General features: G+C 38.8%; 2 protein-coding genes and 1 pseudogene across 3 annotated transcripts in view; all 3 read right to left on the bottom strand.

Moving 5' to 3' along the window:
- The window catches only part of LOC124253554, a 71,946-nt gene that overhangs the window by 9,580 nt on the left and 35,169 nt on the right, over positions 1-27,197 (bottom strand). The window lies entirely within an intron of this gene.
- Positions 7,770-13,650, bottom strand: LOC124253559 (annotated as a pseudogene).
- LOC124253562 (sialate O-acetylesterase-like) lies at positions 15,258-23,160 on the bottom strand. 2 transcript variants are annotated; one of them, XM_046687364.1, is made up of 9 exons: positions 23,065-23,160; positions 22,027-22,361; positions 20,755-20,899; positions 20,434-20,596; positions 20,193-20,278; positions 19,023-19,153; positions 18,397-18,554; positions 15,855-16,047; positions 15,258-15,531 (listed from the first exon to the last, which is right to left on the bottom strand). In XM_046687364.1, exons 1-9 carry the CDS (start codon positions 23,099-23,101, stop codon positions 15,451-15,453), a joined length of 1,329 nt encoding a protein of 442 aa, XP_046543320.1. In that variant the 5' UTR covers positions 23,102-23,160; the 3' UTR covers positions 15,258-15,450. The 2 variants fall into 2 exon arrangements, with proteins under 2 accessions (XP_046543320.1, XP_046543321.1); XM_046687365.1 differs by having other exon boundaries at positions 22,027-22,358; positions 23,065-23,150.

Genomic DNA, 27,197 nt, shown 5'->3' with positions numbered 1-27,197 from the left:
CATAAGACCGGGCGTTAACCACACATGATGTAAGGCATTAGTGTAACTTATAAAACTAGAACTAGTGAACGAATCACGCATTCGAACGAGTATTATCATTATTGTTCTAAATGAGTCTTTTTGATATAACCTTATGAAAATCCTTCTTTTCTCTTTTTAGCAGATCTTTAGGGTAACTTGAATTGGAACTAGATTTTTTATGAACCAGTTTTAGAATGACATCCTCGATGGTACAGGAATCTTTGTACACCGGGATTTAATGGAACTATTATTGCTTTTGTGTATAGTCGGTTTGTGCGTTGCTTTCAGTTAGTCCTCGAACTACACAGGAAAAAGAGTTGCCTTACATACAATTTGAAACATATGTGTATGAAGAAAGAGCATAGGATGTCACAAAGTTCATGTTTGGCGATGGTTTCAATAGGACGTAAATCCCCCTTGTTCTCCATTAACGATCCTAGACGCTTCATGTCGCATTTTGGTTTTTTTACTGTATTCATGTTTCTGTTGTCATACGTATCAATGTTTGAATAGTCATAAGTGTATGGCTCTTCGAAAAAGTCATCGTTCATCAAATCTCTTAGCACTTCAGAGGGCAGATCAACCCGCGGAACTGATAGCTTTGACGTTGATGGCGACACTGGTTTACTTGGAGTCTCGGCTATTTTCATACATCGAAATCGAGGTACTTGCCTAATTTCTCCTAAAACCAGTTTCACGTTGTAGAGCCTGTAAGTCCCTAAAGGATTAATTATTGATACCACTCTTTCCATCAATAGAAACAAAGTCATTTACATTGAGACCGTAATCCATGATGACAAATCAAGCAGACGATGCCGGATGTAAACAAAAGGGGAGATAACTTTGTCACGACTACTTTATAGATGAAAGTAAACAAATTAAAATATTCAATTGAAAAATAATACTAATCCCCAGTATACAGAAATTGAATTTTAAATATCAACAAACCTAATGTTTTGTTTGGTTCACATTTTTGGCGAAAAACTGCTTGATTGGAGTTAAAATGTCAACATAAAATATCGAGGGGGAAACAAAAAGGTCACTTGCACTCGATCAGCTGATTGTAAAAGTAGTTCGGTATTATGACGTCACTATCGTTGAATAACTTTGTTTGGTTACACAACATTTGTTGGTTCACTTTCAACTGGTTACACAACACCTGTTACAAATAATCAAAATTATCTCATAAACATATTCAGAACACGTGTGTAATAATAAATGTTAATCCTTACAAAAATACAGTTTTGGTATTGAGAAACGTAGGCAAATTCAGAAATTCTAAGTAGTAGAAGCTAGAGGGACACAATTTCAGGGTTTCAACATTATACATTTAAGAATTTCAAATAGATTGTGTTGGTCGAAAGCTATTCAAACATTGGTGTCCGAAGATAGTAAAGACCACCTCCGTGGTGTAGTGGTTAGAGCGTCCGCCCGGAGAGCGGAAGGTCGCGGGTTCGATCCCCGACCGCGTCATACCAAAAGACGTTAAAATATGGTACTTGTTGGTCCCTGCCCGGCGCTCGGCATTAGTGGGTACAACAAGGACTGGTCGGCTCGGAGTCAGTATAATGTGTCTGAGTGGGGTATTTATGCTTCACTGCGGCATGGTATCTCAGTGGGCTAGCACTATAAAACCAGCTTAAGTCTGGGCTAGTACAAGCAGCCGCACATACACATACACACGCATGCACGTCGTCATATGAGCGAAATATTCTCAAGCACCACGTTAAACCCAATTCCACCACCACCACCACCACCAAAGATAGTAAAGCCCTCTTTCCTATAATACAGCTTAGCTGGTATTGTTCAGAATGCATGACCTGCATATTACAACTATTATTACACATGGTTCAGAAATGTTGGGTGTTAATAATGGATGTTTGTAGAACGTATTCAAATGAAATTTTGTGAATTTGTATTGGGGAGGTGGCTCAAAGGATACAAATGTTGCAGTGTTAGGGGAACGTGGTCGCTTTTGTATTCATGTTGATGGCTTTACCAGATTATGGAATTCTGGTTTCGATAACTTTGTATGTCCCAAGAGAGATATCCGTGTAGTACGATATGATGATTAAACTAGATGCAGTCTGAAGAAAAGCATAGGCAGCAAATATCAGGAACATAATTATTTTCTTTTGGTTATGGGTTTGTTTGGGAATCTCAAGGTGTAGTTGGCTCTTAAATGTACATGTATTTAGCATTAGGGAAATGTACATGTATTTAGCATTAGGGATAAAGATTGTTCTACACAAACACGGTATACTGAGGTGTCAAGTTACTCAGAACTGAAACTACACTTAATGTTGAAGAGTTTGTTGACATTGGAACCCTATAAAGAAAATGCTATTTCTATTAAGGATTGGAGAACTGCAAATTATTCATATAATATTGGGAGAAAAGTGGGTATCGATAAGACACTACGGTTTTGTCCTTTATGCAACTGTCTTGTTATTGAAAATGAAGTTCCTTTCGTATTGATACGTCCCACACATTGTAATATTCGTTCGAAATATTTACCATTTTTTCACTATTCATACTTATGCTAATCCAGGAGATAGTTTGATAACAGTGCTGCAGTTTGAAGTGCTGCAAATCATAGTAAACATTTAGCAATTACATTAAATATGCCATAAATCCGATCTTAAACATTGTACATATTTATACATATATATCTATATGTAGCCTTCGCGTTCAAAATATCTTCATTGTGTACGCGGGCTTGAGGCCTTAACAATGAAATTATATGATTGATCAAACGTTTTCTTGCACATTTCTAATATCCCCATGTATGATACTCATACGGCCCTTATACTCTCAGTCTCACACGATATATATTTGTTGCATTTATAAGCATTTCATGTTAAGCCTTGATGAAATATTAAATTGTTCGTGTTGGTTAATAACAGATGCGTGCCTACCAACACATCTCTTCATTGTGAATCATGACAAAGCACTTATATTATAACCTATTCAACAACCACGTTCATTGCTTGATGTGTACATTGAGTGTGATCGTAGAATTTGGGGCACACGTTATAATTTTCAACCGATCTTAATACGTTCGAGATATTGGTATCGGCATGTGTAAACGTTAAACACAGTAACAAATGTTTGTAATAATAATCATCACGCTGTTAGTCCTAGCACACGTAATAATATTCGTAGCAGTAGGAGCAATAACGACAAGAAATAGTATCATGACGATTGTAGTTATGATATCTTAACAATAGATAATGGTGAAAGTGTCGTTTTCAATTGCATCATGCTGGGAAATGTATAGTATAACATATTTCGGAAATCATGCAATATTATACCGCCAATGTTTAGTCAGCTCGACCATTCGCATATGTTCACAGAGGTTACCCAATTGCACTTTGGGTCAAGTGATGTTAAAATAGAATACACAATAATAATAGAATACCCTCCAGTTTAAACATGAATGATAAATGTGATAGTTTATAGTGCCTTTAAAAGAAAACGTTGATATACATCAGGAAATGTAATTGAAATTCTCTTGTCTTGGGCGCACAGTTTTTTATGCTTGAGTGTGTGAGGTTAGGTTTAGGCCGCACTCACCAATATTCCAGCTATATGGCGGCGGTCTGTAAATAATCGAGTCTGGACCAGACAATGCAGTGATCAACAGCATGAACATCGATCTGCGAGCCTGACCACCAGATCCCGTTAGTCGCCTCTTACGACAAGCATGGATTACTAAAGATCAATTCTAACCCGGGGCAACTAGTTTTCTGTGAGTTTGTTCCATATAGCTGCAATGGTGGGTTTTGCTGTGGTTGGTTTCGATTCCCAGATAATCACAGAGAATGATCATAGTGGACCAAAAGCATTCCAATGGTTACGTCTTCCATCAAAGTGAACAATATGTGCAGGTTAGCTCTTGTTATGAACGTAAAATAGCTGCAACACAACTCATCATATTAAGACTGTCGTTGGGATACGATGAATCATACTTGGTAAATAACCGACAATACTTACATGGCGTGGCCGTCAACAGCAGAGCCAGCACAGCGGGTACATACGTCATCGTCGTAGCTTGTTGTGAGACAAAAATGGCGAAGTCAACGGCCCAAATGGGCTATATAACCGACATACCACCCGAGTAAACTCGAGCTACCCCGTCAGCCTGAGTTGACAAGTATTACGCAAGAGAAACACGCCCATAAGCCCCACGACAGTCGCTGAGCGCAGTGCTGTGTTTGTTCAATGCATTCTGACGCTGAATATAGGTGACGGACTGTGACCGTGACTGTGCACAATTTATTATTATATACCACACATATTTTATTCATATGTGTGAATATATTTCATAAATATTTGTCATATATTTGGAGAAATTCATTCCATACAGTTACTGATATTGAAAAGTCGGTTTAAATTAATCGTTAGGCCACAGGTCACGTCGAAAGATCACCTTGCAAAGCTAGTGAACATCAACCATATATTGCTGGTAATTCATTTGGTACAGTTTCAACACTGAAATGTTACTTTACCCACCCATCTTGTCAAACCCGTGAAGATCCGGGTTAGAATTGGTCTTCACCAACCCATGCTTGTCGTAAGAGGCGGCTAACGGGATCGGGTGGTCAGGCTCGTTAACTTGGTTGACACATGTCATCGTATACCAATTGCGTAGATCTGTGCTCATGGTGTTGATCACTGGATTGTCAGGTCCAGACTCGATTATTTACAGACTCCCGCCGGGAATATTGTTGAGTGCGGCGTTAAACAACAAATAAACAAACAGGGCCAAGCTGGCAATAGCTCTCCGCTTTATTCTCACAAAGAGAACTTTTATCGAACGTACAGACATGAAAGAGAAAAGTTATTTGTATAAAGGCCATCCGCCAATATACAATTCCTACATTTACAACAGTGTGGTATATACATAAATTATAATGTTATGTTTGGATGTGGATATAGGCATTTACATAGTTTTTTAGGTACTATTACATGAGTATGCCAACAGCATTTTCAATTTAGAAATATTTGGATTAAGGCGAAACTATGTTGGTAAATACAGTTATCGAATGTGATTGTAGTAGTCACACTGAAAATGATACTCAGTACTTGTTTCACATATAGAGCTCCAAAGTAAACATTCTAAAAGGGTATTGTACTTGTGTATGGTGTACTGGTGTATGTTCAGGCTCCGATTTCTCGAACAAACTTAAGTCTGAGTTTTGACTTAAGTTATACTTTTACTCAAATTTGAGAAAACACAGGAAAATGCATTTCCCACGAATGAATCGATATTAAACCAAATAGTAGACAATTTGAGTTTGGTAGATAACAAGTTGTTTTCCCTTTTTTAATATTCGACCCACTGTTTCAACTTGTCAAACTTCGAAATTTGAGTAAAAAACTTAAGCTTCAGGGGCCAGATGTAGTCTACTGAGCTAACGTAATCCCAAATATAGCATACGGTACATCAATATCGACCCACCCACCTTCGTTTAAGCTTTAGTCTTAGTAGTGCAGGTGCGGGCGTTTCGATATTTTACACACTGGTGGCAGTCGCTTTCCTGCAAATGTGTGCCCTGTCCACTTGAATGAATGGCAGAATGGCAGGTAATATATATATGTATATATATATATATATATATATGTGTGTATATGTGTGTGTGTGTGTGTGTGTGTGTGTGTGTGATACTTTGATCTGAACATGATTTTGTGTGCAATTAATATAGAAATTGCCTTTTTTTAAACAAGTTAATAAAATTATAACACCTCTTCCGCCTTTCTCGTGCCAATAATGCTCATACATCCAACAATCTAACATCTGCTACCCCATTACGTGGGAAAATGTATCTATGGCAAGTAACATGTCTAATCATGTCTGTTGCGCACAGGTGATCTCACACCGCTCCTGTTACAAGAAGAATCAAAAGAAAGTTCAAAGGGTATGACGATTTGCCTACCTGCAAACATGACTAAAATGTCGCTAAGCTCATTTAGAAAGTTGATTAACATAAACAGTATGCTGTTTCAGACAATGTATAATTTCCTTTACCTGGATATATCGGACATGACCATTTTATGACATCAAGATTGTGTAATTTATGCAATTATCATAGCTTCACGGTCGGAAGACACCCGCTCTAAAACCTAATTTCACCTCAGACCCTTGGTATAGAAACAAACTGATTTAATCTGATTAAATTAATGACAAGCCATCGCATCATGATGCTGTGACACCACCTCAGTTATATGTCGGCATGTTTAATCAAATTCCTTTTGAGAATATTTAACTAGTGTGACTAAATCAATCAAAATTGTATTTTAAGTACATGTTGTTTTGGCCAATCAGGCCGTGCTATTTTCGGTCATTTTAGACCACGATTTCATGTGATTTCATGGGAACACATTAAACGTCACAATGAGTGCTACAATGTCCCTTTGAAATAGAAAGTGCAAAGTAAATACTACTTTGACAAGGCTGACTGACTGACTGAGTTTACGCCGCTTTTAGCAATATTCCAGCAACATCACGGCGGGGGACACCAGAAATGGGCTTCACACATTGTGCCCATGTGGGGATTCGAACCCGGGTCTTCGGCGTGACGAGCCAACGCTTTAACCATTAGGCTACCCTACCGCCCCTACTTTGACAAGAAAGATCTAAAATGATTTCTCACTGTGTTCATTTCCATAGAAACAAAAGGTCAACGCAGTCATTTCTTGAAAGCAACTGACAATGTTCTACATTGCAAACCTCTAGCATCACCTTCTACTTCTACTGAGGCATCCAGGCCCCATCAGAGGAAAATCGCACGTTCTATAGCCTGTTTGCGTCAAAATTATACCGATGAATCACAATCTAAATCCAAATCGGTTCATGATCAAACATTCATTTCAACGCAGAATGTAATGAAAACAGAGACCAACTCTGGAAAAAAAGTTCCATAACTTTTGTCTCCAAAATAAAAAAAGTTACTCAACAAACTATCATCATTTTGTTTTGATTTTCCGTGTGAAGTTACGAGGGTAAAGTAACAGTAGACCTCCGGACGTTCAAAACGAAGTACGCAAACCATAATTATAAGTAAAATAACACCAGCAATCTGGCAAAACTGTGTACAGAAAGTTGAATATGGAACAGAGAATCAGTAATGGTTAAAAAAGAGGTTTAGATTCTGCCACCATTCAACCAGTCATCATAAGTGTCCAATTTGAGAATAGTGAAAATGAATCAGGAATTTCCTCTGATTCCAGTCCGGAAGGGTTTGATACAACTAGTGCTCCTAAGATGTTTCCCACACTTGAGGTTGTTCCTGCATCAGTACTACTGTTATTTTACCCTTTGTATGAAGACACTGACAGATAACATGAAAAGGGAATGATCGCATCACGTCAATAACATACGAGTTATCGAGAGTAGCTTTCCTTGACCAATTGATTTGTTTCTGTGAGTTTCAGCTTTTGACAGATACTCTCATTTTGATGGGTGATCTTTGTCAGGTATTGGCACATATTGTTTGTTTGTAGTAATATGACAAATACTCTTGTTCATTTAACAAGCCAAGTAAATTTGGGCTTTGGCTTTTTTCAAAGATGCAAATTGATTAGCGGTGATTCATGTCAATCTTTGAAATATGTAGACTATAGTTAAAGCCCATTTTGACAGTCGTTGGAAGTGAAATTAGCTTTTATTATTCCAACTGTGTCAACTATTCCGCAATTCGGGACAGTCCTTATTGTCCATATAACATATACTAACCAAAGAAAAATCGGTTGTTAATAGATTTATTAACCAACAATTATTCCAGCTTCGAAATGGTAAGTATGCATAAATGGGGGAGCCGGAAGTGACGTGTCCTTTCCATATATGGCACACTTTTTGTATTCACAAGGACTTTCCCTCCAGGCGTATCGCAAACCAACGACGTTGTGAGTGCATGCTGTGGTAGAGAGGACAACTTCATTGTCCTGGTGGGATTGGATCGGTGCAGCCACCCAGGTGTCGTGAGCACCACACGTTGTAGCAGTTGAGCAGCACGCCTGTTTCGAATAATAACAAATCAAAATCGTTCATGAATAGGTCGTCATTATAAGAGCAACTATAACCATCACCAAACTATTTTCACATTATGAATCTATTTGTAGGAACAATACGTGAACACTTCTTACCTTAAAGCTCTTATTGAAAATGTTTAAAATCGAGCTCTTGTTTTGTGTTCAGGAATTAAACTGATGTTACAAAATGAAATTCGTGTTAAGCCTTGTTAGCCTGACAGTGTTATTGATTGCAATAAGTTTAAAAGTGCACCCTACCTCAAACCCATTGTTGGATTTGACCATTATGGGGCCATAGTTGTAGATGAGGCTGGCTGTGTGGTGGGCTTTATTGTTTGTCACAGTCTTGGGAAACGGACCCTGGTACTTTACTCCTGGCTCCTTGTACGCTACTCCACGTGCGGCCAGAACCAGTCGCGTGGCAACGTCCTGTTTGTACCGAGGATGGATGCTGAATGAATAAAGCTTAAATCTACCATATGGTTCATCAAATAGAAATAATACGTAACTTTAAAGTTCAAATGACAAGAAAAAGAAAAGATGTAAAAATGTATTTATATTGTATCCCATCGGGATAGAATACGCATTATCCACTATACGTAAATCACGTAAATTTATTTCATTTTTTTCGATATAGGTCAATGAAATAGTGTATCAACTGACAAAGTACCACTGTTTTAGAATTTCAAGTAACAACAATCTCTGACAGAATAGTTAGTGTATCAATAATCAATCTCGATGGCACGTAATCAATCAAATGTCAGTTTATGAACAATTGATATTTATGCAGTTTTTCATTGACATTTGCGAACCGCATTACGGGAAATTTTCCAAAATATTTGACCATGTAAAGAATCCAGGCCCTTCAAAATATTTCTGCAACTTTACAGTTATAAGGCTAATTTTGTTTTTGTTCTTTTCCAATGAATGGGCCATCTTTTCAAATTAACTTCCATTTACTAACCCCTAGGTGCGCTGAATCGGAGAGAATCCAACCTTAAACTGGCAACGCATGACGTATGCACGATGCCATCTTGACGTGTTACTGTTATACTCAGAGACCGTTAACTGGTACGCGTAATGTGAAGGTCTTGTATGCAATGTGCATATTTCGTCGGCCCGTAGATATTTGGAATTTTGACAACACCTATTTAGTAGGTATATAAGAGAGAAACAATGTTCAGGAAATAGTCAAATCATTTATTGCATATAATACAATGTTCAAAATACGATTTCAACATAGGGTAGAAATCATTGAAACCTATTCGTTGTCTGTAAGGGTTTATGGTGCATAGTGTATAAAACAATTGTATGGATGAATGGTTGATATTTGTTGCTAATTTATGCAATCTTTACATTTCAGGTGTAAATTAATTGAAATGTAAATACATGTATATAAATGTAAATATAATGACATTGACAGTGTGAAACCGGTTAGAATTGAAGAAATTATATCTGTACTAAGGATCTTCAGACTTTTGTCTTTAGTGTATATATATATGAAAATTTTAAATAGAAGAAAAAGATATTTTTTAGGCACAGAAGAGGCTATACTAGTTTAAATTAACATAACGCGTACTTTCCACCATCCGGTTTTCGTCATATAAATGAAAACCAACATATGCATACTATGTTTCAATCTCTTTACATGGCGTTTTCCCCGTTAACTCCCACAGCTTCACTTAGTATTGCACTTGGAAATTCAACATACGATGCAGTTTTAAACTAACAATCATCGATATAAACATATGTCAGTTAAAGGTATTTTGTTGGTAACGACTATTTTCAGTGTAAGGACAACAGGGAGCAAGTTTTCGCAGCATTGAGTCGGGAACCAGATCGGGAATGAGAAGTTGGACCGTCGCTTGTATCATTTTAAAAGGAGAGTTATCGTCCTTCGGAACAAAAGGATACAAACAATACCAGACACCAGGCGATTATAAACCGTTGCGTACCTTCCGTATGGCGAATGGTAGTCAGGAAGATCCATAGCTACCGCCATGAAGACGTTCTGCAAATCACGATTTGGAACGGTGCCATGTCTACCTGTCTGGGCCCATCTTAGTCCTGGGAAGCCTCCCACTGATGTAGCACTCTGATGATTACCAGCCAGCTGAAAAGCAAACGTTCAACTCAGTATATGTATCACAGTCATGGAATGTATATTGGCGAACTTCCTCTGTATACGTTTATCTTCATGTATATGTTCAGAGAATGGAATATGTTGATATTGTCCTGTTTCCTGAATAAAGCATACGCTTGAGTTGTTGTCTGTATTTGTGTGTTTGCTTGTTGTTTAACGCTGCACTCAGCAATACTCCAGTTATATGGGGGTCTGTAGATAATCGAGTCTGGACCTGACTATCCAGTGATCAATATCGTGAGCATCGATCTAAGCAATTGGGATAAGATGACATGTGTCAACCAAGTCAGTGACCCTGACCACCCGATCCTGTTAGTCACATCTTATGACAAGCATGGGTTGCTGAAGACTTTTATATCAAATGGGCTTCACTCATTGTACACGTGCGGGGAATATAAACCCAGATAGCTTAGTGAGTGAGTTTGCTTTTACGCCGCTTTTAGCAATATTCCAGCAATATCACGGCGAGGGACACCAGAAATGGGCTTCACACATTGCACTCCTGGGCCTCCGGCGTGACGAGCGAACACTTTAACCACAAGGCTACCCCACAGGCCCCAGGTAGCTTAGAAGCACACGTATGACGTATTAAGTGATATAAATAGAACATGAAAACGATACTAGATTATTTCTAATTTCTGTTTCACCTGAACAAACCCAAATGGGAAGGTAGCGCTTGTTTCGCCCAGTGAGGCCTGGTGAAACCTCTGTCGCCAGTCGTTGATCATTGCTTGGAACTGACACGAATACTGATAAAGTGACCAGCGTTAGCCTCACCTGGAACAAAACGTACGATCAATTTACTTGTCAGCATGGCCAGCGTTATTAAAACATGCAACAAACATGTTTAAATTCAAGTGCTGACAAGCGGAACCTAGGAAAATCCAGTTAAGAAAATTTGGAGTGAGTGAGCGAGTGAGTGCTTTTAGCAATATTACAGCGATATCACGGTGGGGAACATCGAAAATGGGCTTCACACCTATGTGTTGAATCGAACCCCGGCCTTCAGCGTACGCTTTAATCACAAGGGTACCCCACCACCCCAAGAAAATTAGGAGGTGGTCTGTGGTCTGTTTTCTGTTATATGATTGTTAATTCCCGAATGTCTTTTGTTGAGAGGGCAATTCACTGTGTAAATAAATCTTGTTCAATGGTCATATTATTCAGATTGAAATTAAAGTGACTTAGTTGCATCATCTTGCACCATGAGGGCTCGAAAAAGGATTGTAGTACTTCCACAAACATTCAGCCAAACAAGTGCAGTTACGAACAGACAAACTGACTGCAGCTGGGGGGATATTTGAACGCCAGGGGCGTCATAAAATATTACTCCTTTGCCTAGATATAAACGCTCGTCATCTATAGCGATAAGACCAGGCATTACTTTGCCACTGCTCTTACTGAAGGAGATGCTAATGTGTGTGCCTTTGATCTAGCCTCCAACCAGATGGTATGAAAATTAATCAATCGAATACAACGTTTGTTTTGGATCTACAAGTAAGAAGCTTGGGTGGTTGATTGGATATGTATACCTTGATACCAGATGGTCCCATAGATGGTGAGGTCAAGGAGAGGGTTGATCATTGCGTTCCATAGAACAGAGGCTGCATGTGGACCTCTGTAATACAAATTACAAAACAGGTTAATAGGAACATACACGAAACTTCCACATATGCATTACCTTTTGTAAATAAATGTGCACATTCAATATTTAAATCTTGGTTAGCAACATCATTTAAAGTTAATATCAATAAAACATCGGAACAATGCAATATTACCGTTTTGTAACATGGGAGCAAGTTGCCAGGGCATCAGGAGAGGACCAGGCTTCAATTGGCGTTCCTCCCCAACAGGACTCGATCAAACCAATGGGATACTTTCTGTCATTGTAGAGATACTCGCCGTACAACCAGCACACGGCAGAGAAAGAGTTGACAGCAACTGTGTAGGATAATTGATGCTACTATCATTCATATCTTGCAAAGTGTACTCATATAATAGTATTGACAATATATAGGTAATAACATTTTAATAATAGTGTCGCTAATATATAAAGCGATGGACGATACATGTCATCAGTGCATGAAATATATTTAAATTCTTTATACCGTATAAGTAATTATGCTGGTCCAATACCTTTTGTTGGTTGTGTCCATTTTGTATATATTCCATTTCCTGGCAGTTCTGTAAGGGGTGATGTCGACTGAATGTCTCGTACGCGCATGATCCTGATGTCTGAGTACTTCAGTGATGCTTCTAGTTCAGCTGTTGCATTCATTACCTATGTTGGAAAGAGTTTTACGCCGCTGTTATCAATATTGCAGCATTATCACAGCAGGGACACCAGACATTGGCTTCATGCATTGTTTTCGGCGTGACGAGCGAATGCAATAACCACTAGGCTTCCCCACCGCTACCCCAAAACCAAGAAATATTACATTCGTAACACGTGTATTGGTACTAATTTTCAGCTCGAGGCCCAACTTTGACTCCTTCCCAGACGTCAATGTCGCCAGCCAGGCTCGGCCAGCTTTTTATTTCTTATTGGTCCGGAGAAAGTAAGTGTGACTATACTGCTTTGGACAGTCATAAATATCAACCACAAAATGCGTAACACCGCGACCCCGAATTGTTGAAATTGTTAGATAGACGCAGCAAAGGGGGTTCCGGTGAGTACTTGTTAGAGAAGTTAAAGATATAAACGATTTTATCTGATTCATCCAAACCCAAAGTGTCCAGTTATTAACGACTTACATGTCCAGCTGGAAAACCCATATTACTTTGTCCTCCACAGAGCCATACATCCCCGAAAAGGACGTCCTTGATCATCACTGTTCCCTCACTTGACTTGGCAGACACGGTGAAAGGACCTTTGTCTGTCATAGCCGGAAGCTTGACCTTCCACATTCCATGTCCTGCAGAATCTTTCTTGACCACACCTGTGACTGAGCCGTGTCCAGCGATGGCCACTGTGACAGTATCTCCAAGTTTTGTGGCATGTCCCCAGATGACAGCTTGTTGAGGACCTCTCTGTAGAACCATGTGGTCCTGGTAGTAGGAGGCAAACTGCAGGGCGCCATCGGACCCTACATGTACAAATAAGGGATATCTCAATTACATTAGAATAGTTCTATGGATACAAAGCAGTAATATCATAAACATAATCACAATCATGGAAACATTTTTTGCCGATTGACATACATACTTCCTGTGAAATGGTGAATAAAATAACGTTAACCTTATTGCATTTACAAGGCAACACACAGGTTAAACATATAGCGCATGTACTAAACTAAATGTGTCATTACCTGCTAAAAGGAGGGTTACCAGAAAAACCTGCAACATATTTAACGAAAGCGTTGTTTCACAGTCTGTGAGCAGCCTGTTATATGAGGCCACTTGTGTGAAAAGTCAGCTGTAGAATTTACTGATTAGACATCTTTGAAAGCCGAGATTTGGTATCTAGGAAACGTGCGATAGATATGAGTCCTGACTACAATGCGAAGCCTGTTTTTAAGATTTCGATTTAGATAAAGATATATGTTACATGTTTTGCGTTTGTCACATGATTGGTGTCTTCTAGTTGTGGTCACTACAGGGAACCCGTCTTAAATACGACGTTCATGATACAATTGTTGCAAGTACCAGTAATTCTACCTCTTCTACATACAAGATGAAGTCGCGTGGGAGACGAAAGGCTCGTGATGAAAACAAGGCATTTTACAGTGTTTTAAAACAAGCCTTAGGTGTTGGGCGCAATATATTTCAGTGTCAAAGCTGAATTTGGTGACAAGCACAGTGCTATATCACATCGGCATGGGCTCTGTTTTACAAGGGAATGGTCTCTGAAAGACCACTGCATCGAGTGTGTGCGCAGTATATAGGGAAGAAATGCTACTGTAAAGAGCCTTTCGATAGTAGCCATGAAACACTCTTCCAACCGTCCCGTTTCCCAACCCCAATTCACATTTGGAATTCCCCAGTTGCCTTTCTGATTTTGGTACACTTTCGAAATGAGTGTGTGAGTATGATTTTACGTCACTTTTCGCACTATTCTAACAATATCACGGCGGGGGACACCAGATATGCATTGGGATTGAGTCTGTATGTAGGAATAGATAATCATAAACATGTAGGTCGTGTGTGTTGTATATATCAGGTAAAGTTTGTAATTCTATAAACAGGTAACTAAAATTCAACCGTCACCTAACTCAATTTAATTACATGGCCATCGCATCATGATTCCGTCACACCATTAAAAACTCATTTCGGCCTGTTCAAATTAAATTCATATTAACTAGTCTGATTAAATTGTAATTTAAGGACACATTGTTTTGGCCAACCAGTCACTGGTGTTTCCAGACATTTTAGATTCCACAAGAAGCTTTGAAAATGATTACGAGCAGACATTTCTTGACAAATGACAATGTTGGACATTGCATGATTCTAGCATCGCAGTCTACTTCTACCCAGACATCCAGTTCCTATCAGAGGGAAATCATATGTCCTAACCGACAGGCTCCATATCCATAAACCTCTCAGTTCACGCCCACACAGGTGGAACGAGCTGCAGACTGCCCACTGAAAACGCAAGTCCTCTTGGCAAATCTACAGGAACTTGGCTATTCTCTTATGGAAGGGGGCAGTCTGACACTGATATGGTAACAACGTGGTAGCAAGATGTGATCGCATCACGTTAATATCATACAATCTGTCGTGACTTTTTTTCTGGACAATGAATTTTCAGTTTTGGTTTTGGTTAGATGCTCTCATTTTGATGGGTGATCTGACACATTATCGGTCACAAGTTGTTTGTTGTCATTGTTAGGAACATGACAAAATGGTATTATTCATTTTAAACATGTCTTCAAATTTCAACAGATTCAATTTGACGGATTACCAGTGATTCTTGGCAAACTTTGAGAAATATAGACTGGGGTCTCAATTTTTACACTTGGTGGGAGTGCCAACCTTGAGCTTCGATTATTCCAACTGTGTCAGCTATTTTCTACTTGACCTTTCCTCATTGTCCATGACACATTAACGCACAAAAGCAAAATTCGATTGTTATTAGATTTATTAACCAACAATTATTCCAGCTTCGAAATTGTCAGTATGAATAAATGGGGGGAGCCGGAAGTGACGTGTCATTCCCATATATGGCACACTTCTTGTAATCACAGGGACCTTCTCTCCAGGCGTATCGCAAACCAACAACGTTGTGAGTGCATGCTGTGGTAGAGAGGACAACTTCATTGTCCTGGTGGGATTGGGATCGGTGCAGCCACCCAGGTGTCGTGAGCACCACACGTTGTAGCAGTTGAGCAGCACGCCTGTTTGGAATAATTAATCAAAATTGTTCATGAATAGGTCGTCATAACAAGAGCAACTAGCTTCGAGGAACAGGATAAGGAGTCACTAAGTCTTTATAACCAATGACCAAACTTTGTTTACATTTTGAATCTATTTGTCTGAACAATATTTTGCTTAGCTTAAACGCTTCTTACCTTAAAGCTATTAACAAAAATGTTTAACCTCTAGCTCTTTTCATTGTATTGAAGACAGATGTTACTGATATGACACGTTTTAAAATCTTGCTATACCTTGTTAGACTGACAATGATGCCGATTGTATTAATTTTTTGTGTGTAACCTACGTCAAACCCCTTGCTGGATTTGACCATTATGGGACCATAGCTGTAGAGGACGTTGATTGTGTGGTGAGCCTTATTGTTTGCCACAGTCTTGGGAAACGGACCCTGGTACTTTACTCCTGGTTCTTTGTACGCTACTCCTCGTGCGGCCAGAACTAGTCGCTTGGCAACGTCCTGTTTGTACCGAGGATGGATGCTGAATGAATAAAGCTTAAAACTACCAAATGGTTCATCAAATAAATAATACGAAACTCTTAAGTTTAAATATCAAAAAGCTCTGAGAAATTGTAAAAATATATTTATGCTGTACCCCATCGTATTAGGTGGGGTGAGGTGAAATTTGGGGTTAACGTCGTACTTGAGAATATTTCGCTCATATGACGACGTGCATGCGTGTGTATGTGTATGAGCGCCTGCTTGTACTAGCCCAGACTTAAGCTGGTTTTATAGTGCTAGCCCAATGAGATACCATGCCGCAGTAAAGCATGAATACCCCACTCAGACACATTATACTGACTCCGAGCCGACCAGTCCTTGTTGTACCCATTAATGCCGAGCGCCAGGTAGGGACCAACAAGTACCATATTTTAACGTCGTTTGGTATGACGCGGTCGGGGATCGAACTCGCGACCTTCCGCTCTCCGGGCGGTGCGCGGAATCGGATGGTCCAACCATAAGTTAATCGTGCATGTCATATACGCGATGCGACCTGCTGATGTTACTGAGATAGTTAAGCAGTATAGCCTTTACCATTATTGATAACGTTCATGTTGGTGTATGGACATTATATATTTTCTCTTAAACGATGACATACCTTGTGTCATGTCCTGAAACATTTGTTCCGTGAATCGGAAGCTCATACCATTAACTAACAGTGCATTTCATATACGCGATGTGAGCTATAGGTGTTACTGAGACAGTTAGCCAGTATAGCCTTTACCATGGTTGGTGTATGGACAGTATATATTTTCCCTCAAACGATGAGATACCTTGTGTCAGGTTCTAAAACATCGATGACCATAACTTTTTATATTGCAATAATGAATCACCTAATGCCGTTCGACGCGAAACGGTGGCATCAGTTGATGTGTTGTAACTTTAGTGACGTTTTGCAATCGGTAATTTAAGTTTTGCACCTGATGTTTAAATATCACACTTTTGAACCTGAAGCGAATTTTCATTGCATACGTACTCGTATTTACGCCGAGTAGGCAATGTGCATGCAATTCAGTACGCGGGTGAATTTCTTCGGCCCGTATATATTTGGATTTTTGACAACGCACACATTTGGCAGAAGAGAGGTGAGAAACAATGTTCAGGAAATCGTAAATAAACAGTCACAGGCGAAGTATGTCCATCGTTTACTACATGTAATATAATGCTCAATTTACGATTTCAAAATTGAGTGGAAATCACAATTCATATATGATCAATTCATGATATATATTTAAATGGGAATTTTGAATTTTTTTTGAATACAATAAGATCATATTTGTTCAGACAAAGGTGAGGCTGTACTAATTTAAATACTGAACAATGATGCAATAAACAACAAAAATAATAAACAATATTTCATTTTAAATAAATGTTCAATTGAATTTTAATTCTTTATAAACAGACATACTGTACTGGTACTGTTGATTGAAAACCAGGATATAAAGCTTTAGGTAGATAGTAGATATAGTCAACTACATGTTACCAAAACAAGTAGATAATATGACATTTGACCTATTTATGCATCACACACATCCTCTGGGGAAAAAATCTCTCAAAATTGCTAATTAATCTGAGAACTTTAATTGGTATCAGAATTTTGTAAGAAATGGATCAATAAATTAACATTTATAATAACTCATAGCACTGATTGATGGACATATGTTATAAGGGATAGAATATTCGGGGTAAATCTTTTATTTCAAAATGAGATTACAGGCATCTATGCTGGAGCAAACTAACAGCTTTGAATGATAGAGGCATTGAACATTCAATATATTTTAAAATGATATTGTCAGAATTTAAAAACACAATTAAATCAGATGTATGAGGAACTGTTAAATTATACTGCAATTTTGTTCATTACATTGAGTTTTGTAGTTGTATGGGAAAGATTTGTCAGATTTGAATGCGGCAATAGTTAACGAAAGGCCGTTGGAAATAAGATAATTGATGATAAATAAAGTTTTCATTGCTGAGCACAATGTTACCCAAGACTTACGATGCTTCGTGTTCTGATGTAGGAAATGCAATACATTGCGTTTATCTCTTTAACTCAATTCTCAATGTCAATTCGTATTGACATGGGAGTTTACACAAATGATGATGTTCTAAACTAATGATCACTGAAACAACGTGTCAGTTAAAGGTATTTCGTGTCAATGAATGTGCAACAGGGCAACACGCGGGTTGGGTTCTGTCTTTACATGTAGCAAATTGTTGCGGCGCACAATAAGCCATGAACCAGATCGGAAGCGAGCAGTCGGACCGTCGCTTACATCATTTCAAAAGGAGAGTTATCCGGACCAGACGATCATAAACTGTTGCATACCTTCCGTATGGCGAATGGTAGTCAGGAAGATCCATAGCTACCGCCATGAAGACGTTCTTCAAATCCTGATTTGGAACGATGCCATGTCTAGCTGTCTGGGCCCACCTTAGTCCAGCGAAGCTGATCAACTTTGAAGCACTATGATGATAACCAGCGAGCTGAAAAACAACCGTTCAATACGTATTACAGTCATGGAACGTACTCTGTATACGTTTATCCTCATGTATATGTCAAGTGAATGGAATATGTTGGTGTTGTACTGTTTACTAAATAGAACATAAGTTTGCTTCATGTTATATATGGTGTGTTGGTCTGTTGTTTAACGTCACGTCCAGCAACATTGCAGTTTTATGGCGGCTGTCTCTTAACAATCGAGTCTGGATCTGACCATCCAGTGATCAACATCGTGAGCAACGATCTCCGTACTTCGGATACGACATGCTATCCTGACCAGCATGGGTTGCTGAAAACCAATTTTAACCCAGGTTTTATAGTAAATGAGCTTTACTCATTGTCCATGTGTGGGGAATATAAACCAAGGGACCTTAGTGACATACGTATGACGTTTTAAGTGAAATAAACAGAACATTAAAATGATTCAACATTATTTCTAATTTCTATTTCACCTGGACAAACCCAAACGGGAAGGTAGCTCTTGTTTCGCCAAGTGAGGCCTCGTGAAACCTCTGTCGCCAGTCGTTGATCATTGCCTGGAACTGACACGAATACTGATCAAAATGACCAGCGTTGGACTCACCTGGAACAAAACGTACGATCAGTTGACTTGTCAGCATGGTCAGCGTTATTAGAACATGCAAGAAACATTTTTCAATTTTATATGTTTGGACGTACACAATGATGACATCTTCCCAAAATGCGGAACTTGGAAGATCAAATTACCATTCGTTAAGAAATGTGGACAGAGTGCGTGTGTGAGTGAATTTTACTCTGCTTTTAGCAATATTCAACTGATATCACGGCGGGGAACACCGGAAATGGGCTTCACTCATTGTACCCATGTGCTGAATCGAATCCCGGTCTTCAGCGAACGCATTAAACCACTAGGCTAAGCCACTACCAGGAAAAGATTTTGAGGTGACCTGTTGTCTGTTATATGATGGTTAAGCCAAGAATGATTTTTGTTGAGAAAGCAATTCACTTCAAGAATCAATCTTGTTCAATGGCCATATTATTCAGATTGAAATTAAAGTGATTTAGGTGCATCCTCTTGCATCATGAAGCCTCGAAGGAGTGTAGTACACCTCGGAAACTTCCAGACACATTCAGCCAAAGTGCAGCTACGAGCAAACAACTGCGCTGCAGTTGGTGAGATATTTGAACGGCATTGGCGTCATAGACTGACTGACTGAGTTTGGGTTTACGCCGCAATATTCCAGCAACATCATGGCGGGGAACACCAGAAATGGGCTTCACACATTGTGCCCATGTGGGGATTCGAACCCAGGTCTTCGGCGTTACGAGCCAACGCTTTAACCATTAGGCTACCCCACCGCCCCTTGGCGTCATAGAATATTACCAGATTACTCTTTTGACCAGATATGAACGCTTGTCACCTTTTGTGATAAGACCAGGCATTAGACTGGAATGACTTGTGCGTAAATTACTTTGCCACTGCCATGCTCTTACTGTTCATGCAACAACTGCCTGTTAGATAATGTATGTTCTTTTGATCTCGCCTCCAACCAGATGAACCAGTATGAAACTTAATACACCGAAAACAACGTTTTTATCGGATCTACAAATTTGAAGTTTAGGTGGCGGTTGGATATGTATACCTTGATACCAGATGGTCCCATAAATGGTAAGGTCAAGGAGAGGGTTGATCATTGCGTTCCATAGAACAGAGGCTGTATGTGGACCTCTGTAAAATATGGTTGCAAAACTGGTTAATGGGAAAATATACGAAACATCCACAGATTTACGTTATTTTTGTAAATACGATTTACGATTTACAGACTGGTGAGCAATACCATTTAAAGTAAATATCAGTAAAACATCGTAGCAATGCAATGTTACCGTTTGGTAACATGGGAGCAAGTTGCCAGGGCATCAGGAGAAGACCAGGCTTCAATTGGCGTTCCTCCCCAGCGGGACTCGATCAAACCAATGGGATACTTTCTGTCATTGTAGAGATACTCGCCGTACAACCAGCACACAGCAGAGAAAGTGTTGACAGCAACTGTGTAGGAAAATTGATGATAGTCTGTTATCCATATCTTGCAGAGTGTTTCTATATGATAGTGTAAATATGCTAACATATAACGTGATGAAAGATACATGCCATCAGTGGATGAAGTATATGTAAATTCTTTCAAAGTAGTTATACTGACCGAATACCTTTTGTTGGTTGTGTCCAATTTGTATATATTCCATTTCCTGGCAGTTCTGTAAGGGGTGATGTCGACTGAATGTCCCGTACGCGCAAGATTCTGATGTCTGTATACTTCAGTGATGCTTCTAGTTCAGCTGTTGCATTCATTACCTATGTTGGATAGAGTTAGTTTAGTTTTATGCTGCTTTTAGCAATATTTTAGCAATATCAAGGCTGGGGACACCAGAAATGGGCTTCACACATTGTCTACAGTGTGACGAGGGAATGCAATAACCACCAGGCTACCCCACCGCCCCATGTTGGAATGAAGCGCAATAAATCGCATGAATAAATTCCAATATAAAATGTATTATAGAAACAAGAAACATTACCTTGATTTTTACAAGCTACATGTTAGTAACACGGGTATGGGTGCTTTTTTTTCACATGTCCAGAGGCCCAGCTCTGATTCCTTCCCAGAGGACAATTTTGCCAGCCAGGCTCGGTCAGCTTTTCGAACATTGTTTATATATTACTTATAAAAACAGTAAGGGTGACTATCCTACTTTGGACAATAATTAATATACACAAAAGCTTAGTTAGGCACGCCCTGCCATATCTCACGATTGAAAGAGCCCTTTGATACATATCTGGGACATGATTGGTTGTTGAGTGCAACAAATGGACCCTCCTGTACAGAACCTGGCCCAATTGCTTTACGCGAGGAATTGCGTAGAATGCCCCTTCAGAAGATCAGGAGGCTGACAAGGGGTAAGGAGAGGAGAGTGCTGGCTGTCATACAGTCACATTGGGGTTACACTCGGTATAGACCTTGAATCGTGTAAGACACGCAAAATGACATTTGAATGTTCACATTCACCAATAAATTCAATACTAACATTCCAGGGCAATACTGGTAGAGACATCGTTTTGCATGAAAATCTGTTGTTGTTTTTTTTTAAAAAGTGAGCAATTATCATCATAAAATAAATATAGATTCCAATCATTTTGCTGTTTTTTATGAATCAAAGGATCATAAGGGCCAGAAAAACTACGAAAGTTTTATGTACGTGTTGAAAACCTACAAAATGTATCATCGCAAAAATACAGGGGGTGCTTAAGTAAATTCTTTGTGTATATCAGCCGCACAATGCATAACACTGCGGCTCAGAATTGTTGATATTGCCAGATTAACGCAGCAAAGAGGGTTCGGCTGAGGGTGGGCAAGAGAAATACAGGATATAAATGATTATATTTTATTCATCCAAACTCAAAATGTGCGGTTATTAACGACTTACATGTCCAGCTGGAAAACCCATATTACTTTGTCCTCCACAGAGCCATACATCCCCGAAAAGGACGTCCTTGATCATCACTGTTCCCTCACTCGACTTGGCAGACACTGTGAAAGGACCCTTGTCTGTCATAGCCGGAAGCTTGACCTTCCACATTCCATGTCCTGCAGCATCTTTGGTGACCACACCTGTGACTGAGCCGTGTCCAGCGATGGCCACTGTGACAGTGTCTCCAAGTTTTGTGGCATGTCCCCAGATGACAGCTTGTTGAGGACCTCTCTGTAGAACCATGTGGTCCTGGTAGTAGGAGGCAAACTGCAGGGCGCCATCGGACCCTACTTTTACAAATAAGGGATATCTCATTTACATTAGAATAGTTCTATGGATACGAAGCAGTAATATCATAAACATGCATACATGAAAAATTCTTTTGCCGATTGACACCCAGTGAGTCAGTTAAAATTTAAAGTCACATCGGCTGTATTTCAGCCATATCGTGACTAAGGAAGTTGTCAATCTATAAATCAATAGAAACAAATTTAGATAAAATACTTACCTATCTGCAAAGGAAAGTAAAATAACTAGAATAGCACAGTTAAAAATGTAAAATTAGTACTAAAGTCTAAAGCATCTTAACTATGAAAGACAATACATTATAAAAAAACAGGCTATAGATTCCCAACAACTGAAGGTAGATCACCATACTAGGGACCATGGGGACTTACAATACATTTGCTTCCTGCATGGACCCTAACTGGATTTACACCATCCCTTCAGCTATTAGCAATTTAAGACAATCTAGCCATAAATTATAATGACATATATACTGCGGTTAAAAAAATAGTAAGTTTAAATTTACTTTGAACGTTTTGGGACTTACATACCCTCTCAGGAGGACCGATTGACACACATATTTCCTGTGATATGGTGAATGAAATAACCTTATACAAAAGAGCTTGTGCATGCCTCAGGATGGCTGAACACACAGGGAATGGTTAAACACACAGCACATGAATTAAACTAAACTAAATGTGTCATTACCTGCCAAGAGGAGGGTTACCAGAGCAACCTGCAACATATTTAACGAAAGCGTTGTTTCACAACGTCTGTGACAAGCCTGTTATACCAGGTCACTTGTGTGAAAAGTCAGCTGCAGAATTTACTGATTAGACATCTTTGAAAGCCGAGATTAGGTATCTAGGAAAAGTGTGATAGGTATGCGTCCTGACTACAATGCGAAGCCTATTTTGGCCATTTGTTCGATACAAAAATATATGTTACATGTTATGCGCTTGTCACATGATTGGTGTCTTCAGTTAAGACAACGAGCTCAAAGCTTACCAACCATATTTTTTGCCGGAATGTTGTTTTTATGCGGAAAGAGTAACTTAGCTTTTGTTGTGGTACCTGTGTTGATTAGTACTGAAATTCTACCGCTTTTCTCACACAAGCACCCGTACTGAATACAAGATCAGGCCTCTTGGGAGACTGAAGGCTCGGAATGAAAACAAGGCATGCCCATGCTACAGTTTTCTTAAACAAGCCTACGATGTAGGGCACAATACATTCCAGTGTCAAAGCTGACTTTGGTGATGGTTCTGTACTGCTGGACAAGCAAAGTGCCATATCACATCGGCATAGGTTCCGTTTAACGAGGAATGCTCTCTGAAAGACTACTGCATAGAGTTTGTGCGCAGTATATAGGATAAAAAAGAACAGTAAAGAGCCTTTTGACAGTAGTCGAAGTAACACTCATCCAGCCATCCAGTTTCGCAGCCCCAGTTCACATCTGGACTTTCCCACCTGCTTTTCCCAGATTTGGTAACCACCAATGAGTTTGCAGGAACAGATACCACATCATAAAGGTGTAGATGATGTGTGTTGCATATCTCTGGTAAAGTTTAAAATTCTATAAACACGTAACTATGAAAATGAAACGTCTTAAAACTCAACCAAATCCAAAACTAGGAAGGAATATTGGTTTGTTTTCATTGGATATTACTTTAGTTCAGGCAACGAGGTTCAGGTTGTAAGTACCATATGCATGGTATTATTTTTACTTCAAGATTCGTTTGGTCCAGAGCATGCGAGACCATCTCGTTACAGGATAGAAAAGCTCGTTTTATGGAAAGATAAATTGATTAACTGGACTTCGCAGACTTTTATTTTCAACAGGATTGTCCTATGTCTGGACTGCACAGGACTTTGGTGATTATAAAATATTGATGAGTATGTTTTCCCAAAGATGTGTAGACATTCAATTTCAAGAATGGCATGATAAGCTGTCAGGTCGGAGTGATTTCTCATTTTACTCTAACTATAAATCTCTGTTAGATACAGATAAACACGTAATAGGATTATTGAGCCACAAAGATTTACTCCGTATATACTATGAACTACGTTTCCAGACTAATAAGTTAAAAGTGAGAAAATTGAGGTATGATATTGACATAGAATGTAATCAACTTATTTGTTCCAAATGTAACATGAATATTATAGAAGATGAATTCCACCTGGTATTAGTGTGTCCATGTTATAAAGGTTTGAGGGAGCAGCTTATACCCCGTTTCTTTCACACAGGAATATGTCATGATGCATTCATAATGAGCATCAGCTTTCTAAGACAGTCTTTCGAGGCACCGAATCCTTATGGCTAGCTTTGGGATGACTGGTCATTTTCGAAAGTATTCATTTTTGAAATATCATTTTCCTCAAATCAGTTGTGAAATACCCGTGAAGATCCGGGTTACAAACGGACTTCAGATGCCTATGCTTGTCGTAAGAGGCAACTAACGGGAACGGGTGGTGAGATTTACTGTTCGTCGTCGTATCCCTATTACATCGATTATCCCTGTCTATGTGCATGATGGGTACAGTGATGAACAACAAACAATATCTTGCATGGAAACCTTAGCATTGTGAATTTCGAGCTCTATTTATAAATGTACCATTATTAGCATTAATATATATAACTGAGCATGTAATACGTTACACAAGTGCATGTGTACAAGAAACGTACATCGCTTGTAGAATTTACTATGCACATATAAAAGTATTTATTTGCAGGTATGCCTCCAGATCCTGGATATTGAGGCCTGTGCACGAGCTCCAGTCGACCAGAAGAAAGAGACAACAGTGCCCATATGAGGACCTGCAACACATTCGAGAGAAATAGTCCTAAACAATCTACGTTCCATATTTTGTTTTGATAAAAAGCTTTCCCTTTCCAGTTATTTCACAATTGTTTGCGAGTGTTTTTCACCCAAAGTTCATTCAGCTGAACATTGAAATCACCCCTAACACTTAAAACCACTTTCATGCCAGTTTTTGTCTTCAAATGTTTTGTCTATAAATGTGCTTATAATTGTGTAGAATGCATTCAATATTACGCCTGTGTTTAAGTAGAATTTGATCTTTATTTTCTTTTGGAATGCATGTAATAATTTCCCTGTCAATAGCTTATGTTAAAACATTAGTACCGAAGGCACTGTACATTGATATATCTGAAAACCCAAGCCGTAAAAACTTCCCCAAAATTTTATCAGAAAACCAACATTTCCTCTACTTTCTCATGGAATTGCGTCTGAAATTTCGTTAATTTCAATTAACCTTTCCAATGTGATGTAAGTGTAAGGTAAGAGTTTTCATACTGTTTAAATGGTTACACCTGATTATTCATTTTGTAGCGTTTTCAATACTTTCGAAAATGACCAAATTGGAGTTTCCTCCATTCCGTATATCTTGTGATGAGAGAATCACAGTCAAGCAAGTCCTCCTTGAATGTGTTCATTATGCCATCCTGAAGGGTGATTGATATAAAGGTACGTTTAATCATGCTTCTTTTAAAAAGAAATACAATTAATTGTTATTTTGTTAGAAGTATCTATTGTAATGTTTAACAAAGTATTACAAAGTGATTTGTACATTAAGTAGAAGTTACAGTAACAGTAATTGTCAGTGACCCCACCTTGAAAGGCGATTGAAGTAACGTAAAATAATTGTGCCCAGACTGGGTACGTGAGTTCCTCACCATTCAAAATCATTTTGTTTCTCAATGTTGTATTCGGAGGACAGTTGTTTGTTGGAATTGTTTGGCTAAACTTTCCAGAACATTGCCAGCAGCCAGAGGCATGCTGTAAATCATTCTGAGTAGCATGCAGGAAGGATGTACCGTAAATCATCATGGTTATAGTATGGTGTCCTTACTTTGATTGCTGTGACCTATCGTTATTATGTATTATTATAAATAGCAAGTTATAGTTCATAATAGTTTTAAATGTAAATCTATGCGAGCTTCATAAACATCATTTTCCTTTTCGACATGATTTGTACAGTTTAATTTGTCAATAGCCCATGGCAGACTTGAATGCCAAATTATAAGTGACAAAACATAAGTTACTTGTGGCTGCACAGATTCTGCAGATTATAGTCAAGCTTCCGTCATCAAGGTGTCACCTAATATACTGAGTATGGCTGTTTGGGGAAAATAGTGTTTTGAGTGTTTCAAGTTTGTACAAAATGGAAGTCGGACAACTGGTAGTCTAGACTGCGGACTTTGTGTACCCCTCTGATAAGGCGGTGGCTGAGCGGTGTAGGCATCTGACTTTGTGTGCTGGCGATTAGGTGCCTGACTCTGAGGGTGTGAGTTCTAATCCCGGATGGGACTCAATCCAACAAAAGTACTAGAATCTGTACTTTACAAAGAAAGTGTAATCCCAAATATAACATATCTTACATTTGACCACTTTCTAAATGGCATTGTGTATTTCATAGAATATCACCTGGAAAATATATTTTTCTGATGTTGTCTACATTATCGAAGTGTATCATTACTCTCTGAAACTATATATATATATATATATATATATATAAGAAGAAGTTTCTGAAATAATTACACAACACGGATCTTCTTATATATGTACTACTGTACGCTCGGTATTCTCATCACTTTCTTTATATATATATATATATATATATATATATATATATATATATATGTGTGTGTGTGTGTGTGTGTGTGCGTGTGTGTGTGGCAATTACTACTGCATTTTTGTAAAACAAGTTAATACAAATTAAACACCTCATTTGTCTTTCTTGTGTGGATTGTGCTTATATAACCAGCATAGTGAGCAAACTAACATCTCTCACCTCCGCACGTGTGAATGTGAAGAAAG

Source organism: Haliotis rubra, unplaced genomic scaffold, assembly GCF_003918875.1.
Source record: "Haliotis rubra isolate DU_JTF1 unplaced genomic scaffold, ASM391887v1 Scf544, whole genome shotgun sequence".
In the NCBI taxonomy this organism is placed as follows: Eukaryota; Metazoa; Mollusca; class Gastropoda; order Lepetellida; family Haliotidae; genus Haliotis; species Haliotis rubra.
Note: the sequence above shows the minus strand (reverse complement) of the source record. Positions and strands in the feature narration are given on the sequence as shown.